Genomic DNA, 18,667 nt, shown 5'->3' on the forward strand with positions numbered 1-18,667 from the left:
TGTTTTTGTTGACCTCTAAACTGAGGTATCCATACACTGCTTTTTTTCTCACTTTTAGTAATGTTCCTTTTAGTAATGTATAAAATGTTTTATGTGTTGCTATCATTAATTTAGTTTCAAACCACAAACTGCTTAGTGTTTTGAGAACTTGCCTTATGCATTCTTCTAATTTTGTCCTTGTGTTGTCAGTACTACACTGCTCTGTAAAACTTGAGGATGAGATAGATAAAGTATCATAATATATTAACAACTCAGTGCAAATGAATGAACGTGCAGGAATATGTTGCCAGAGGTCTCCTAGTCGTGCACAGAAAGCTGAACATCATATGGCATGAGGTCCGCGTAATTATACTGCTAAATAGGACTGGCGCTGCAACATGAGGCAGTTGAATAAACAGGAAAAGACAGCGCGTGTCAATCATCGAGCACTTAGGGTGCACTGCCATTGTGTTCTTCATTACAACATGGCCCAAAAACTACACTTGGATTACTTTGCAGGGGAAGAATTGTTGGGAAACTGGAAGAAAGATGAGGTATGACAGGTGTAGCCCAGGACTTTGGTACTGCTCGCAGCATTGATGTAGGTTCATGGGGAGCATCCAAAACCACACACATTGCTGCCCGGAGAAGAGGTGGTTGACCACAGTCAATTACAACTGAAGACGACCGCTACATTGTGCCACTCACAAGGCGGACCCACATCATACAGTGGCTGTAATTGCAAACACATTTAAAAGGATTGCAAGACACAATATCATGCTCCACAGTGGCATGGCCACTGCATGGGGTGGTCTTTCTGCCCAATGACCAGTGTGTTGTGCTCTGTTTACAGTTGCACATCAATGGCACTGTTTGTGATGGTACCATGAGAATAGGAAATGAATGAACAAGAAGTGGGGGTCACATGCTCTTCTGTAGTGAGAGCAGATACAGTCCAGGTAGTGATTCTATACATACCCTTATATGGTATGAGGGGGGAACACACATAGCATCTAGGAACACTGTCAAACTTCATCATTTTGGTGGTCCAGGTGTTACAGTGTGAGGAGTCATAACTTTGCATGGGCGTACTGAGCAGGGGTGCATTCAGACCAGATTTCATTTTTATGGATGACAATGCACAGTGCAATGCAGTGCTAAAGTGCAACAAATAATTATATCAAAATAAAAAGGTACAAAATCACATTAAAGGAACAAAAATACTCTTTAATTTAGACTAAAAAACAGATTGATCACAGCTAATACTATTGAGTATGTCCATAATTACAGGACCAAAAAACTCGTGCAGCAATATCATAATACTTTTTAACAATCTTATGCAACAGTATACTGACACAGAGTCAACTTTTGTAGTGTATTTGTTCATCGAAAAAGTGTGCCTGAGAACCCAGCGACTGGAAACTTATTCAGATGATCTTGTAGCACGGCTGGAAACATACATAGGAACTTAAACCGCTGACCCATGTTGTCTTCATCAACCATCATTTGATAAGCTGCCTGAATAATTTTTCTTTTTTCAGAATCACTCTGTGACAACAGCACCTAGTAGAAAAAAATATTGTGATCAATTTTCCTTGTGGAAAGTAGACAGCAAAAGCTAATTTTAAAAAAGATGTATAAAATCTGGTTACCTTTAGTCTCAAATCAATTCCCATGTTCTTTAAGAAGAACGACTGCGTCACTGGGCCAAATGTGATTAATTTTGTTTTAGCACGTTTTTTCAAATATTCGAAATCCACGTCTGCTGTAAGGTCTGCTAAACCAGGCTCAATCAAAGGGTGATGGATCTTTTGATTTTTAAAAGCCTATGTAAAATGCAAATGTATTACATTGGATATCATACAAACAAAATTAATGAAAATATTATGAAAAGGAAAGTTGCTACTCACCATATAGCGGAGATGTTGAGCCACATACATGCATAACAAAAAGACTGTCACAAATAAATAAAGCTTCTGGCCATTAAGGCCATCAACAACACACACACACACACACACACACACACACACACACACAAACACACACACACACACACACACACACACACGAGACTGAAGTCTCAGGCAATTGAAACCACTCTGTCACACTTGCCTGAGGCTGCAATTGTGCATGTGCGTGCGTGCGTGCGTGTGTGTGCGTGTGTGTGTGTGTGTGTGTGTGTTTGGCGAAGGCCTTAATGGCCGAAAGCTTTATTTATTTGTGACAGTCTTTTTGTTGTGCCTAACTGCGACTGAGCATCTCCGCTATATGGTGAGTAGCAAATTTCCTTGTCATAATATTGTTACATTCCATCCTGGATTTTCCATTGTTTAATATTAATGGAAAATAATTTTTTATCAAAACTGTGCTTTGAAAAGAAATTGTTGAAATACCATTTACAATTAAAATAAAAAAGAGGAGGGATAACTGCAAGCAATTAAGCACAGTTAGAAAATTAAATCTACTATTTATATATGAACTGATGAAAAGAGCATACACACAAACAACCAAAACCAGAGGATATGAGGTTGGGCACACAAGCACATAAACATCAAAAGATCGATTTCAAGCATTGAAAATCAAATGCTTTATCACCAAAAATATTCAGGTGACAAAGAAAGGTGTAGAGACATTAAACAGATAAAAGAGTAAAGTGATTCAAAACCCTGCAGCATGGAAATAGGAAATCTGCAACATGGAAATAGGAAATCAAGTGAGGGAGAATTGTGATCAATAAATTGGAGTTGCATTCAGGAGAACCAGTGTTCAAAGCATCCTCTGGGTATTTAGATCCAGGTTTCCCACAGTTTCCTTAAGTGATTAAAGTTAACTGGTGGATGGTTCCTTTGACAAGTACATAGCTGAAACATAGTTCTCACATCTGAATGAGCACAACTGAGGATGTGGTAAGCTACAGTGGCTCAAATAACCTGTTTATATGGTAGATTGTCATGGTAATTATAAGAAGCCTCCTGTCAGGGACAGATAGTGCAGTCACTAAGATAGTCTACATGTGATTGTAGGGTGCGAAAAAAGGTCACCAAAGTTGAACACAAAAGATGGGATAACTATAAATACAAGTATATAAGTATGAGTAGCCTCCAGCACATAGATATCATCACTAATAAAAGTAAAATGAGATCTGGAAGACAGCCATGTAACTCAATAAGTACTTATGCTGTTGCATAAGCACAGTAGTTCACTGTATGGCTAATATGGTTTGTGAATTCATTTAAATAGGCAAAGATAATACAGTACTGAGACAAATAAATACATAAATAAACAAATCCATGAGCAGGCCATGAAAATGTTAGTATATGAGTGCTGTTCAGTGTGAAATAGCGACTACAAAATTGTTTTATAATGTGTGTTCAATTAAACATTGAGCTGACAGAAACAGTGTAAACTTTCTAACTATTTAGGTTTTCTGTGGTTTTCCTAAAGCATTTCAGGCAAATGCCGGGATACTTCCTTCAGTAAAGTCACATCTGGCTCTCTGTCCAACACTCATAAAAACGTACTTATGTGGTGGTGTGCTAAAAAATAATGCCTACAAATTTTTTTAAGTGAAAATTCTTTAAGCGTTTTAAACAAAACAAACATTATTAACATTCTACATCTTTATTCTTTATGTCTACATTGTTATTTATCAACATAATTACCCTGCCAACAAACAAATTTCCCCAGCAAGAGACCAATTTATTGATACCATCTCTGTAGAGTGTTTGACTTGGTTGATGGAGGTACAACCTCACCTCTGCTTGCACTGCTTCATCACTATCAAAGTGAAGTCCTCAAATGTGTTTTCTTAAGTTTTGGAAACAAATGAAAATTGGACGTGGTCACTGGGATTGTATGGAGGGTGAAAGATGACAGTGAAGCCAAATTGTTGGATTGTTGCAGTGCTCATGGGTGATCTGGCATATGATGGTTCTATTTCTGCCAGAATCAGTAGGATCCTCCATGAACACAATATCAAGTATGTTTTCTGTCCACCCAGCAAGATCTGGGGACCGGTGGGGAGTGTTAAAGATGACCTGGGTTTACAGAAACCAGAAATTTATAACATACCTTGTCAATGTGGCATGTCCTACAATGGCCAGACAATAAGAGCAGTGGATATCAGGTGCAAAGAACATGAGAGGCACACCCGATTACGTCAGGTGACAAAGTCAGCCATTGCTGAACTCTGTCTGGAACTAGATAATTTTGGGACAGTGTTATAAGGGAATTGATTGCAATAAAAGTGACTGACAATCTCATGAACCGCAACATTGGGTACCAGCTAAGCAGAGCCTGGGGTTCTGCTCTGGAACTGTTAAAGGAGCAACAGGGACAGCTGCAGCATTCCACGAACAAAGAACGGAAGGCGTGTATATGGAAAACAAGCACCAGAAAAAGCGCCAGGCACAATGGACCAAAGATGGAATGCCCAAGAGCAGGTCCGATGGGTGCGGACCGCTGAGGGAACAACCAGAACCACAGTGGACCAAACATGGAAAAGCAACACACCAGCAGATCGCAGTGGGTGGGAGCAGACTGCAGGGAGAATGCCTGGTACCTCAGAGACAGACTTCCAAATGCACCAGACCAAAGATGGAACACCCAGGAGCTGGTCTGTTGGGTGCAGACCACAGAGGGAACACTCGGAACTGCACCAGATGGAAAACAGAACAGCAACATTCCAGAAGATTGCAGCAAGCTGGCACAGACCACAGAGGGAACACCTGCAACCGTCAGTGGAAGGGGAAAGCCACAGACATAAATACTGGACCAGGTCCACTCGAGGAACAATCTCAGGTCACACCTGATGAAGGTTATGAGCTATGTTACTGAAATATCACGCAAGTACGGCACTGATATCTGGAAGAACACCCAACAACCCAAGATGTCATTAGATCTCTGGGAAAGCCTGAAGAATTACATTATTTGTCACTGTTGAACAGCCCAGTCTCAAATATAATTTAACAGGTATAATTCTCCCGAAGGCTGCCTGCATAGCTGGGTGGTCAGTGCAGCTGACTGCCATGTGGGAGTTCCATGTCTGATTCCCGGTACTGCCAGGGATTTTTCCTTTGTGGGAGGACTGGTACAGGGTGCACTCAGCCTCGTGAGGCCAACTGAGAAGCTTCTTGACCAATCAGTAGTGATTCCAAGGTCAAGAAACCCAACAACAACCAGGAGAGTGGCTTGCTGATTACATGCCCCTCCATACCACATCCAATGACACTATTAGCAGATGACGATACAGCAGTTGGTCGGGCCTCATTGGCCCATCTAGGGCCAGAATGCAGAACTTTACCTTACTTTATCTTTAAATTCTCCCAAGCCAATGAAGAAGAATAGGGCATACACATATCAAAATTGGCTAAACAAGTTAACAGGACAGAAACTGACAAATTACCTGTTTGTAAAAATCTGAAGGAAGAGCAATGAACACTAACGTCAAAAATTCATACTCAATGCAGAACAAATCTTATTTTCTGTAAATAAATGAAGGAAAATGGGTCTACCTTTCATGCCCTACAGAATGTGATACACCTTTCCACTCACAAAAGTCAAAACTCAGATTTGGACCTATCCTTGAACTTTATATGCAGGCAAGCATTTAATTCTAACAACAGATGCTTCCGCAACATGGTACAGGAGCAGTCTTGCCAAATAAAATGCTAGTGAATCACAATAACCCACTACATTTCATCCAAAACTTTGAGTCATGTCTAAATTAATTCTTTTCAAACTGAGAAAGAAGCACTGGTTCTAGCCAATATTGCAACTGGGTCACAACTATGATTCCCAGAAAGTCATGTGCTTCCAAATGGACACAGACAAATAATGTGCATTGGACACAGACAAATAATGTGCAATATGTGAGCTTCCTATACAGCCAAGCATAGCAAGTGCCCACACTGCAGACAGCAGTAAAGCTCATTCACAAAGGATGGTATCATCCATCTGGCAACAGACTACAATAAGCTCTCCTGGGAAGAGTACTCCACCTCTACCATTGAGGTTATAGGGAAATAACAATCATGATGTGACCCTCATGTGCTGAAAGAGAGTGTGTAGTATGTTGTTATCAGTTATGGAAATAAAACCTGGGCTCACAGTCAAAAAGCTTCTCTCCCTAGTTAACACTCCAAGAGTCCTACAACTAAATACACAGGAATTATGCCAGCCCATGTTGCTAGTTATGAACAACATGACAAACTTCCAACATATAATACATATTATGATATTTCACACCACAGAGGCCATTGTACAGAGAAAATCTTCACAATAGGATAGGTCTAACATACCCTAAAATCAGATGAGGCTACATTTCATGATGAACTACTTCGAAGTTTTCTATCACTGAAATGGGATTGAATGCCCAATAACTCACATGTCTACCCACACTCTAAATGCAAGCCACAATGGACAGTAACATGGAACTGAATGCCTGACAACTCGCTTGTCTACCCACACTTGAAATGAAAAGCACAAAGGACAGTAAGGACATTTATGCAGCAAATGATAAAACGCATGAGCAAGTCATATATTGAGGCAGCATTAACTCTTTTCTTGAGTTCATACAAATTGAGTTTGATAAGCAACAACATAGCACATGTGTCAACAATGGATGCTACTCAGCCATTTGATACAGTTGATAGTTGAGAAGCAATACTTGTGCTTCCACCCATATCACAGTAAGAACAGCATCTGCCATAGAAATAAGCTGCATACTAAGAGACAATCATCTGTCTCCATCGGTACTACTATCTCGTCAAGGTCATCCACCTCAAGTAATGCCACACCTTGCCAGTCCAGCAACATCTATGTTCACTGGAACCGATGGACGTGAAATCTCTTTCAGAGCCAGCTAAGGTAAAACCTACATCACTATCATTACTACAGCTATCAGCTGACATCACTCCAGCCTTTAGAGGCCTTAACCATGTTAGTTGACAACACATACCCAGTAGGTTTTGAGCTACTCACAGCAATACCACCAATTATTCTGCCTCTTCTGCAATACTGTGAGCACGAACCTGGACAGTCCATCTCTACAAGTGAATTACACGGGGGAGGTATCTGGTATTTTCATCAGAAGACACTATAGATTCAGGGAGCTCACAAGAGGAAGATGTTGTAGACAGCTCACAAGCAATATTCCCGAAGCAAGTGCTATAATTTTTTTACAAGAAAATTTTACAAAGCTAATGAGATGCTGCTGCTATAAACAATCCCTCATTACCTGAATCAGGTTGAGGCACACATACGTAACAACATGAGGGATAACAGCATTCGTTTTATGCTTGGAATGACCTTCATGGAGCAGAAAAATTAAATTTACTATGTCAAGCTTGGAATGGGTAAGAAAATTGATTACATCCTCTTCAAAGGAGCCATCAAGGCATTTCCACTATGTAAGTTAAAGAAACCACAGGAAACCTAAATCTGTACAGCCAAACAGGAAACTGAGTTACCACCTTCCCAAAAGCAAGTCTGTTGTCTTACAACCAAACCACCTTGCTTGATACAAAACTTTCCATACAATTGAAAAAAATTGCAATTCATTTCAGTTTTGAGAAGAGTCACCAAACAGATGTACAAAACTGTAAGACTGCTGTCCAACTGAGGAACATGATCTATTCAAAAGATGTTCAAATGGCTCTGAGCACTATGGGACTTAACATTGGAGGTCATCAGTCCCCTAGAACTTAGAACTACTTAAACCTAACCAACCTAAGGACATCACACACATCCATGCCAGAGGCAGGATTCGAACCTGCAACCACATCGGTCGCGCGGTTCCAGACTGAAGCGCCTAGAACCGCTCGGCCACACTGGCCGGCGAACATGATCTATCATTGTGTTTCTGGAAACCAAAAATCTCCTCCGAAGGAATCAATACAGATCCCAGAAACAATGATTTTGCAATACCTGATTCACTCGTTTAATCCATGAGACCCAGGTTGGTGCCACATTCCTTGCCTTCCAGAAGGCATTTAATGCAGTTCCAAATAGTTGCAAAATATTGTGTATCAGACTCAAGAAGGACACAACAAATACCGCATGAGGAGGCCACCAAACAGGCACAACCAGTCACCCAGTGCCTCTCAGTTTTGAGCACCAGCTTCCAGATGGTGCTCAAAAATCTGGATCACTTCCTGCTGACATTTTTCCACAGCAACAAGCAATATCAAAGGTTATGAGGCCTACATTACATAGAAGCTGAATGGAGTGCCAAAATTTTGCAAAGCATGCAACATTCCTGTTGTATTTAAAAATAAAGTAGAGCAGGAGCTTGACCTTCTCGAACCGAATGAGGTTACAGAAGTCATAACCAGCAGCCAATGGGTAATACCAGTCATAGCTGTACAGAAACCGAGCAGCTCACTATGAATCTGAAGAGATTTCAAAGCAACGGTCAATGTTCAGTCTATTTCTGACTCATATCCTATTCCCAAGCTGGTAGAATTGATGTCAAAATTAGCTGGTGGTGTGTACTTCACCAAGCTGTATCTTACAGAACTGTATTTGCAAATCCCTTTGGACATGGACACCCACGGATTTTGGTGATAAATATTACAATTGATCTCTACTGCTACAAATGGTTACCCTTTCGAATAGTCGGTGCACCAAGTTTGTTTCAGCAATATTTAGAACAATTAGTCTGGAAAGTTCCTTGACAATTTAAGTGAGCCAGGCACAACTCCATAGGAACTCTTACAGAATTTGCAATCTGTTTATCTGTTTCCAAAATCATAAAATTGGTAAATTTGGAATACAACAAAGGCAAGTACAGGTGGTGAAAGGGGCCAACTTTGATTCTGACCATTATCTGACCAAAATTAAGATGAAATTAACACCAGAAAGAAGTCACAAGAGTGACGAAACAAAAATAGCCAAATACAGAGTACAGGACTTAATGCTCAATCAGCAAGTCTTAGACGACTACAAGGAAAAGACAGATAAAATCAAAAGTCACAAATGGGAAGAAATTGCAACCTCAATACGAGACGCAGCAGAACAAACAATTTTACTAACCAAAAAGAAAAAGCATCCCTGGTGGAATGAGGTCTGTGAGAAAGCACTACAGAAAAGAGCCAGAACTTGGGAGAAATACAACTCAACCAAAAGGCCAACTGACTGGGAGCAGTTCAAAATGCAAAGACGTGAAACGACGAAAATCATTAAAAGTGAACGAAGGAAATATGACACACAACAAATACAGAAAATACAAGATGAATTTTCTAAGAATAATACACGCAATTTCTTTCAAACATTCAGAACTACAATAACAAGATATAAACCACCGACACTCTGCTTCAAAGATGAAAAAGGAAATCTGATCACCAGCGTGGAACAAAATTGCCAACACCTAGCAAACTACTTTGAAACGCTGCTAAGCTGCAAAAGACCTGATGAAACCTTGACATTTGAGAAGCCTAAGAATAAGCTACCAGACTCTGAACCACCTAATAAAGAAGAAATTAAAGAGATCTTGAAAGGATTGAAAAACAATAAAGCATCTGGTAAAGATTCGTTAGTCGCGGAACTACTGAAATACGCAGGAGAAAACTTAATAAATAATTTCGAGGCGCTGTTTGAAGAGATTTGGAATACAGAGAAGATTCCGGAGGAATGGAAGACAGCATTGATTCATCCGTTACATAAGAAGGGTGCCAAGACAAATGCAAATAACTACAGAGGTATCTCATTGTTATCAGTGGCCTATAAGATCCCATCCAAGGCACTACAAAACAGGATTGAAAATCAGGTAGAGAAAGAACTGGGTGAATATCAGGCTGGGTTTAGAAAAGGAAGATCATGCAGTGAACAGATATTCAGTCTACTCTCCATAATACAACTTCGCGCACGCACATCGAAAAATCTAGTAATTACATTCATAGACTTCAAAAATGCATATGATTCTATTGATAGACCAACTCTGATTAACACATTAGAAGAATTTGGGATTGATGATAAAAGCAAAAGTCTAATCCAGGAAACCCTTACGGGAACAAAATCGCAAGTGAAGTTTTTGGGTAGATTGTCACAACCGTTTGTAATTGAAACAGGTGTTAGACAAGGGGATGGGCTCTCCCCGCTGTTGTTTAACATTGTCCTTGAAAAAGTGGTCAGGGAATGGAGAAAGAAGATGGCAGAAGCTGGAGTGAAAAATGGGATAACGTTAGGAAGAAATAAAACAAAAATTGAATGTCTGGCATTTGCTGATGACATGGCAATATTGGCAGATGACATCGAAACAGCAAAGATTCAGATAGAAATGCTGCATGAGATCGCTGAGAAGACAGGTCTACAAATATCGTATGAAAAGACAGAACTGATGATACAGGACAAAACAGACCCAACACAGACATTGCAAACTAAATATGGAATAATTAAGAGAGTTCATAAATTTAAGTATCTAGGGGAATGGACTACACCGACAGGGTTACCAAATGTTTCACTACAGGAAAGAGCAATAAAGATGGAAACGGCATACCAGTTATGCCGAAATGTATACAATAAAAAGTCGATCTCCATCAATGCCAAGCTCAGGCACTACAATGCGGTAATAAAACCAGAAAGTTTGTATGCGATTGAATGCATCCCACTGAACAGAAAACGTCTGTTGGAGAAATTGGAAATAAAAGAGAGAAAAATACTGAGAAAGATCTTAGGACCTAAAAAGGATGGACAGGATTATAATTGTGATCCAATAAAGAGTTATACGAGGAAATTGAAAAACTGACAACATCCTTTAAAAAGAGAAGACTGAGTTTCTATGGGCATGTCAAAAGAATGGCACCAGAAAGAACGGCAAAGAAAATCCTGGAATACATGGAAAGCAGAAAGACACAAATTAACTGGCTGAAAGAAGTAAAAGAAGACATTGCAGAAATGAACATTATACCAGAGACAGTTTACAACAGAATGGAATATAGGAATGCCATCAACAAAATACAGGGATTCAAAGACCGAACGCAATCAAAGAAGACGGGAACAACCTGGTCGCAAGAACGTAAAGAAGCCCACTCAGAAAAAATGAAGTAGTACTGGGAAGAACGCAAGAAAAAGCACAAGAAATGACTGATGCTTAGCGTAGTCCAAAGTTGACTGTAACGAATAATAACAATAATAAAGGCAAGTGGATCTTCTTTCAACATGAAGTGCAATACTTAGGACACATACTGTCTGCACACATTATCAAGCCAATGCTGCCCCATTCTGATGCTATTAAAAATCTGCCAACCCCCACGGATGTCAAGCAATTATGTTCAGTATTTGGACAAATAAAAATTATTACTGGAAGTTTCTCCCTTGTGCAGCTTCCACCAGTGAACCACTGTTCAAGTTGTTACATAAAGGCCCCAAGTGGAAATGGAACAGTCTATGTCAATGTGCATTTCACAAATTAAAACAGTATTTGCTTCATGCCAAATATCTTCTGACATCTGATCCAGTCAAAGTTCTCACAATTGCTGCAGATGTTTCAAATTATGGCACAGGTGTCATTCTGTTGCATCAGCATTGTGGTTTTGAAAGATCAGTAGCTTTCACTTCAAAAGAGTCTAACAGTGCCACAAAGAAATCACAGTCAAATCAAGAAAGAGGCAGTCAAGAAATATCAGGATTAAATTTATGAATGTAAATTTGTCCTCCTCACAGACTATATACCATTAGCGCTATATTTGGACCAAACAATACAGTTTCTACATGGACAGCTCAACATTTGCAGTGCTGGGAACTATTTTTGTTGAATTACAACAATGAAATTCTATTCACAGTTTGACTCACCAGCTGTTGTTTGTTTTTTTTAGTAGATATCAGTAATCAAGAAACTGTGGAAAATCTCCCAGTAAACACCAATTTAACCAGCAAACTTGTGTCTAAATATTTTCTTTTGTCTAAGATTAAACATTATATTCAAATGGAATGGCCTAATGATAAGAAGTTACTTAATCAACCAGAGATTAAATCTTACTAGAATATGCGGCATACACATACAATCGTACAATGTATGAAGGTGTCATTGTGGTGTATTCTGAATCGGGCAAGACACGAGTGGTTATCCTTGTGGTGCTTAAATCAATGCCATTGGGGCACAGTTCATAGCAAATGCATTGCCAGAGTGCATTGCTACTGAAAAAATGTTGACAAAGACATCGAAATGATGCTGGCTAAATGCCATTTATGTCTGCCTCGACAATATTTTCCATGGCCACAGGCAGCAGAACCCTGGTAATGTCTGCAGACTAATTTTGCAGTATTCTTTTTAGGAATCAATTGGCCTATCCTCATCAATGCTTTCTCCAACTTTCCACTTACAATACACTTGTCATTGACACCTTCAACAAAGACTATTTCAGTCTTCTCTATTGAAGGTTTGCCACAATCTATTGTCACTGACAGTAGCACACAGTTCTGTCCCCAGGAGTTTAAAATATTTTGTGAAACCAATAGCATTTGACACTTCAGAACTGCACAGTTTCGTCCTGAGGCCAATGGACTTGCTGAAAGATTCATAAAACTTTCATGTCACAAATGACAAAGTTCAACAGTGCAATAAAGACAATGCTTTACTGATCTTCCTCTCTCAGTACACAGCCACTCCACACAATGCACAATCTTCAGCTGAGAAACTCCATGGAAGACCATACTGAACACTGATGTCAATTTTTAAGCCATTCGTGCATACACAAGCCGAGCTTCAACAACAGCTGATTTTTTTGAATGATCTGGTACTCATTTTAATGTACAAGTAAGAAAAAGGACCTGGCTACCAGGCACAGTCATAGAGCCGCTCATCAATCTCACGTTTCAAATTACCGGGTGTAGAAGTACTAAATCGGAATTTGGTTGTAACATCTGTTGTCTGAAACTGATAAACAATATTTTATTCAAAATAATCTCCATTGCCATTTATACATTTCTCCCACCTCTCCTGCAGGCTACGAATGCCACGCTAAAGAGCAGTTCTTCTTTTGAAGCAGTCCAGTCGGCAAGACATTTTTGTACATTTTCGTATGAATTGAAGTGTTATTCAGCAAGAGCATGTCCCGGTGATGCAAACAGATGATAATTGCACAGAGGCAAATCTGGAGAATAAGCCGCATGCCCTAGTGTTTCCCAACTGAATGCCTCAATCATTTCCCTGACCCATTTTGCTGGGTATGATGGGTCATTATGATGGAGCAGTATGACTGTGTGTTACCTTTTTCCATATTCCGGTCTTTTTCGTGTAATGTTCAATTTAAATCGATCATTTGCTGCTGGTAGCGATCAGTGTTAATGGTTTCACCATGTGTTAGCACTTCATAATAGATGACACCCTTCTAATCCCACCAAACACAGAGCATTGTCTTTTTTCCAAAGTGATTTGATCTTGCAGTGGATATCGATGGTTTGCCTGGATTCACCCATAATTTACAATGCTTAGGATTCTCAAAATATATCCATTTTTCATCACCTGCCACTATTTGATGGAGAAATGAGTTTCTTTTGTATCTGGCAAGCAGTATTTCACAAGCGGTCTTTCGATTTCCTTGCTGTCTTTTATTCAGTTCATGCGGAAGCACATTTCCCATAGCTTTCAACTGAAGATAAATGGCTTTCTGTGTCACATTCAATTGTTCGACGAGCTCCTGTTGAGTTTGAGTGTCAGCTTCATCCAGAAGGGCCTGCAATTCGTTGTCTTTGAACTTTTTTGGTGGTTTCCTGCACTCGTCATTTCTCACGTCAAAATCCCACTTTTGAATTTTTCGAACCACTCAGAACACTGTGTTTTCCCAAGGGCATGTTCGCTGAAAGCTCTGACAAGCATGCAATTCTGCAGCAGTTTTCTTCAAATGATAACAGAAAACCAATGCTATACGCAAATTGTAGTTGGTAGGCACAAAACTCAACATGTTTACGGGCTTGAAACAGATACCAATGTATGGAACTTGAGTTACTGTGTGTTGACATTCGTCGTCAGCTATTACAGAAAACAGATGGCACTGCAGACTTGATCTCATGGGCCCTACAGTGATGGCTAGCACCGCCTATAGGGAAAATCCTGTTCCAAACTTCTACAGCTGGTAAATGTTCAAACACAGTTGCAACCATAAAAATCAAATCACAGGCCACACTCCACTCACATGCATATAGAACTCATAAGCTATTTTCTTTTATACAGTCAGAAGACCTGTACACAGCCAGCCATCTGAGGAACCTGACGATGAAGCTGGCAGCTGCCTCCTCCCCCCCCCCCCCCCTCCCCCATCACCACCTCAAGCAGTGTGGCCCAGCTGCACCCAGCCAGTGATGAACCAACAGAAGTGAATGTCGCACCTCACATCTCAGACGAGGCTGATGTCAAAATGCTCTGCTCCCTCACTGTTGTTTTGAGCAGTTTTCTCATGGTGGTGCACATGAATGCCGGGGGCAGCAAAATATGTGCACTCACCAAATATGCACACCGGCAAGCAAGAAAGCAGGATGCTAATGAAGTCAGTTGGCTTCATCAAGTCTGATTCACTGCCCCGTCCAAGAGAGAGGGACATAGTACACCAGGCTCAAGAGGTACACAACAAATACCATGAGAGACCACCACCACACGGGCACAACCACTTGCCATGTACCTCTTAGTTCCATGCAGCGGCCTCCAGATGGCACTCATGAATCCTGACTACTTTTTGCTTCCGTGCCACATCCATCGTGCATCATACTCATCCACTGATAATGTTGCTGACCACTGAAGAGACTGCTGTCAATCGGAGACTACTTTGATTCCATCTACTACTGGCGGAGATGGAAATCCTTCCTCTGACAGGCAGAAAAGATGACACACTGCTGAAGTACAGTTCCTGGAATTATGCTACAGGTGACATTTCCACAAGTTCCATTCTGAAGATTACATTCCAACTTAGCAGTCACTGTTTACTGAGCAGCAGACATAGTCTAATACATATGTCTGAATAATTACTTTCAGTCATTATGACACTATCACAGACTGCCAAGAGACAGCAAAGTTATTTAGATTTCAATGTGGGTATAGGATGTCCAGTGCCATGCGTCACACTGTTACCAAAGTTAAGTACTACACTGTATCATAATTGTTAATAAATGTTGTTGTTATTTCTTATTGTGTTGCCATATCCCTATTCTAATGCTGCCCTGTCAAGCAGTGTATAATTTGATAGTACTAGCGTGCAGCCTGTCACCCATTTTAATGAACTATAGCAGTAAACAAGTTTTCTTGTACACTGGATGTTTGTCCTGAATTAATAGTAACATTCAGTAACAACATCCCAACACAGAACTGAACGAATATCAGCAGTGCATTTTGTTATGTCCCACTTGACAGAAGAATGTCTATCAGCACCCCACTTTGTGGAAGCAAAGTAGTTCTGAGATATATATATATATATATATAATGTTTCCTTGCCTTGGATGATTTATAGGGTATAATTGCACTGTCACCATGATTTATTATGGTTCCCTGGACATGACAAATGGTGAGACATGGTACTTAATAGATTGTGAGATCACCAAGGATAGCTTTACAACATGCTCTCACTTTGGCCACATGGTTGTAAGGAGTTCTTGTGGTAGGGGTGTTCCATTCCTTCAACAGCATAACTGACAACTGGTGCATGGTCATTGGTATGTGTGGATGTACTGCAGGAAGTCTCCCCAATACATCTCACACGTGCTCAATGAGATTTAAGGCAAGGAAATGGGCAGACCAGTCTATTCGTTGAATATCCTCTAGTTCCAAGAGGTCCTCTGCCTGCTCAGTTTGATACAGTGGTGCATTGTTGTTCAGAAAAATGAAATCAGGGCCAAATGCACCCCTGAAGAGGTGCACATGGGGAAGGGATACAGTGTCACAATAAAGCTGATCAGTGAGTGTTTTGTGTTCAAAGATCTGGAGGTCAGTATGCCCACATAACATTATGCCTCCCCACTCCACAACACCTGAACCGCCAAAACGATCAACATCTACATCTACACCTACGTGGATACTCTACAAATCACATTTAAGTTCCTGGCATTGAACAACTTTCACAATTCTCTTATTATTCCCATCTCATACAGTGTGGGGAAAGAATGAAAAACCTATATCTTTCCGTACAAGCTCTGATTTCCCTTACTTTATTACGGTGATCATTTCTCCTATGTATTTTCGCATTTGGAAGAGAAAGCTCGACAATGTTCCTAGATGCATTCTGCGTTTCCACCTCTCGCCATACGAGCATACATAATGCACCCAGGAACATTGTTGAACATGACTGTTTTGGAGGTTAAGGCATTATGGCGGGGGAGGCATAATGTTTAAGGGGTGTATTGACCTCCAATACTTTGGTCAGGATACACTATCTGGTCAACATTATTGTGACACTGTACTCCTTCCTCATATGTATCTTTTCCGAGGTGCATTCCACCTTGAATTCATGTTTATGGATGACAATGCACAATGCATCAAACTGCGCAGGTGGAGCAGCTCTTGGAGTAACAGGATGTTTGGTGAATGGAGTGGCCTGCCCATTCCCCCAACTTAAATCCCATAGAACATGTGTGAGATGCATTGGGGAGACATACTGCAGAAGATCCATAAACACCAATTACCATCCACCAGTTGTCAACCATGCTGTTGGAGCAATAGAATGCTCTATACCGCAGGAGTTCCTTACCAACCTTGTGGCCAGCATGGGAGCACATTGCAAAGCATGCATTGCCACCTGTGGTGATCACACAACTTATTCAGAACCATGCCCCGCAATTTGCGATGTCCATAAATTATAATGGCTTCCGTGTAATTGTTGTCTTTAAATAAAAGTGTCATTTCTGTTCATCTCACTGTGCATTTCTTTCAGTTGCCTTCTGTATTACACAGCTGTGAATTCTTTCTATGTATGGTCCAGGTTTCACTGAGCTATGATACCCGGCAATGACACATAATGTGAAATTCACTTTCATCCTTAAGTTTTCCACACCTGTGTATGTAAATGATCTGGTGGAAAAGGCTGGAAACTCCATCAGGCTGTTCACAAATGATGCTGTTTTATAAAGGGAAGTTGCAACACTACAAAACTGTAGCAAAATGCAGGAAGGCCTGTGAGGAGTAACACTTGGTACAAGGATGGCCGTGGATCCTCCACATAACCCAGTGAGATTCATAGAAAGAATCCTCAGGAAGTGAGATCCACCGAAGAAAGAGGTAGATTACAAAGACTCTCATCTGACCAATATGATAGTGTTACACTAAAGCCTGGGACCCTTACCACATGGAATCAATAGAGGAAACAGACATTCCAAAGAAGAACACCGTTTTTCTTCACAGGTTAGTTTGGTGAGCAGAAGAGTGTCATTCATGGTGATACTCATCTGACTCTGGTCCCAACTGCAGCAAGAGAGGCATTATGCATAATGGTGTGGCTTACTGCTAAAATTTTGAGAATGCATGTTCCTAGAACAGTCAACTAACATATTGATTCCTCTCACACATCTTGTAACAAATACTCTGAACATGAAATAAGACAGATTCCATCTCATATGGATGCTTATCAACAGGCGTTCTTTATTTCCACCATTCACAACTGTAACACGAAAGAGAATAACAGTTGTATACAAAATATCCCCTGATAAACAACATAAGAGACTTGTAAAGAATATATGTAGGAGTAATAGTATCTGACATTCATTTTTCTGTCTTGGTTCACTCTTGATGTACTTATACAATATGAACATGGGATGAGTACAGATTTGATATGAATATATGCATGAGTGATGCAATTAAATGATTAAATCTACTTAAGCAGTCTTGCATATTTTAAATATGAATATTATTGTATTATCTCACCATCATCACCATCATAATCATGTAACATATCTCTCATTATTTCCAGTAAGTTTTCCATCTTGGCATCATTTTCATAATATCAGAAATGATTTGCCCAACATCATGTACATGTTGTACAGCAAATGATAAAAAGGAATGAATAAAGATACAATACACTAATGTGTGGCCCCTTATGCTAGAAAGATTATATCTTTATGAGGGAGATTACCCGTAAAGTGTCAGTCTTTTCGCCGTTGTGCCCATAATCACCAATCAAGGCAAAGCCACCCTCCTCTTCCAAAAGTGATGCAATATGATCCACTATAACACCGGCAGCTGGACACACTTCTAAATGATCCCTTTTCTCTTCAGGCTAGAAAATCATACATAATACTTGTGTTAATATAAAAATTGTTGTAGTTAAGTTGAACAAATAAAGATAAGACTTTAAGGAAAATCCAAAGCAAGCTAATGAAAAGTGAATCAGAGAATTTAATAACAGGACAGCAATTTTTTCTGTCGTGGAGTTCCATTTTTATACATAGAAAAAAGAAGATATGAATGGAGAGGCAGAAAATTAAGCACATACAAAAATAATCATGTCAGATCACTTTAACAAGATTCTAACATATCCATGAATTTAAATTATAGCTCTAAAGATGTAATGTGCAGTTTCAAAAGAACCCTAGTCATTTCCACTGGTCCCTCAAAACTATAACACTACAGCTAGTTATACACATGACTGGCTTGTTGATTTCGATCTTTGTCACAATATGCCAATGAATCCCCACACATTTAATAATCTAGAGAACTAACTATTTACTGCTACAATTTGGTTCTTTACGCTGAAGTTGTGATGAACCAATATCT

The 18,667-nt window shown here is 40.0% G+C and overlaps 1 protein-coding gene across 2 annotated transcripts in view; it reads right to left on the reverse strand.

Annotated features, from left to right (window-relative positions):
• Positions 1-1,185: 1,185 nt before the first annotated feature.
• LOC124555472 (protein arginine methyltransferase NDUFAF7, mitochondrial) overlaps positions 1,186-18,667 on the reverse strand; it is a 75,315-nt gene continuing 57,833 nt past the window's right edge. For both annotated transcript variants that reach the window (XM_047129395.1, XM_047129394.1), the window contains 3 exons: positions 18,027-18,170; positions 1,632-1,805; positions 1,186-1,542 (listed from right to left, as the gene is read on the reverse strand). In XM_047129395.1, coding sequence (XP_046985351.1) covers positions 1,363-1,542; positions 1,632-1,805; positions 18,027-18,170 — 498 coding nt within the window. In that variant the 3' untranslated portion in view covers positions 1,186-1,362. The remainder of the gene's footprint in view (positions 1,543-1,631; positions 1,806-18,026; positions 18,171-18,667) is intronic.

Source organism: Schistocerca americana, chromosome X (genome assembly GCF_021461395.2).
Source record: "Schistocerca americana isolate TAMUIC-IGC-003095 chromosome X, iqSchAmer2.1, whole genome shotgun sequence".
NCBI lineage: Eukaryota > Metazoa > Arthropoda > Insecta > Orthoptera > Acrididae > Schistocerca > Schistocerca americana.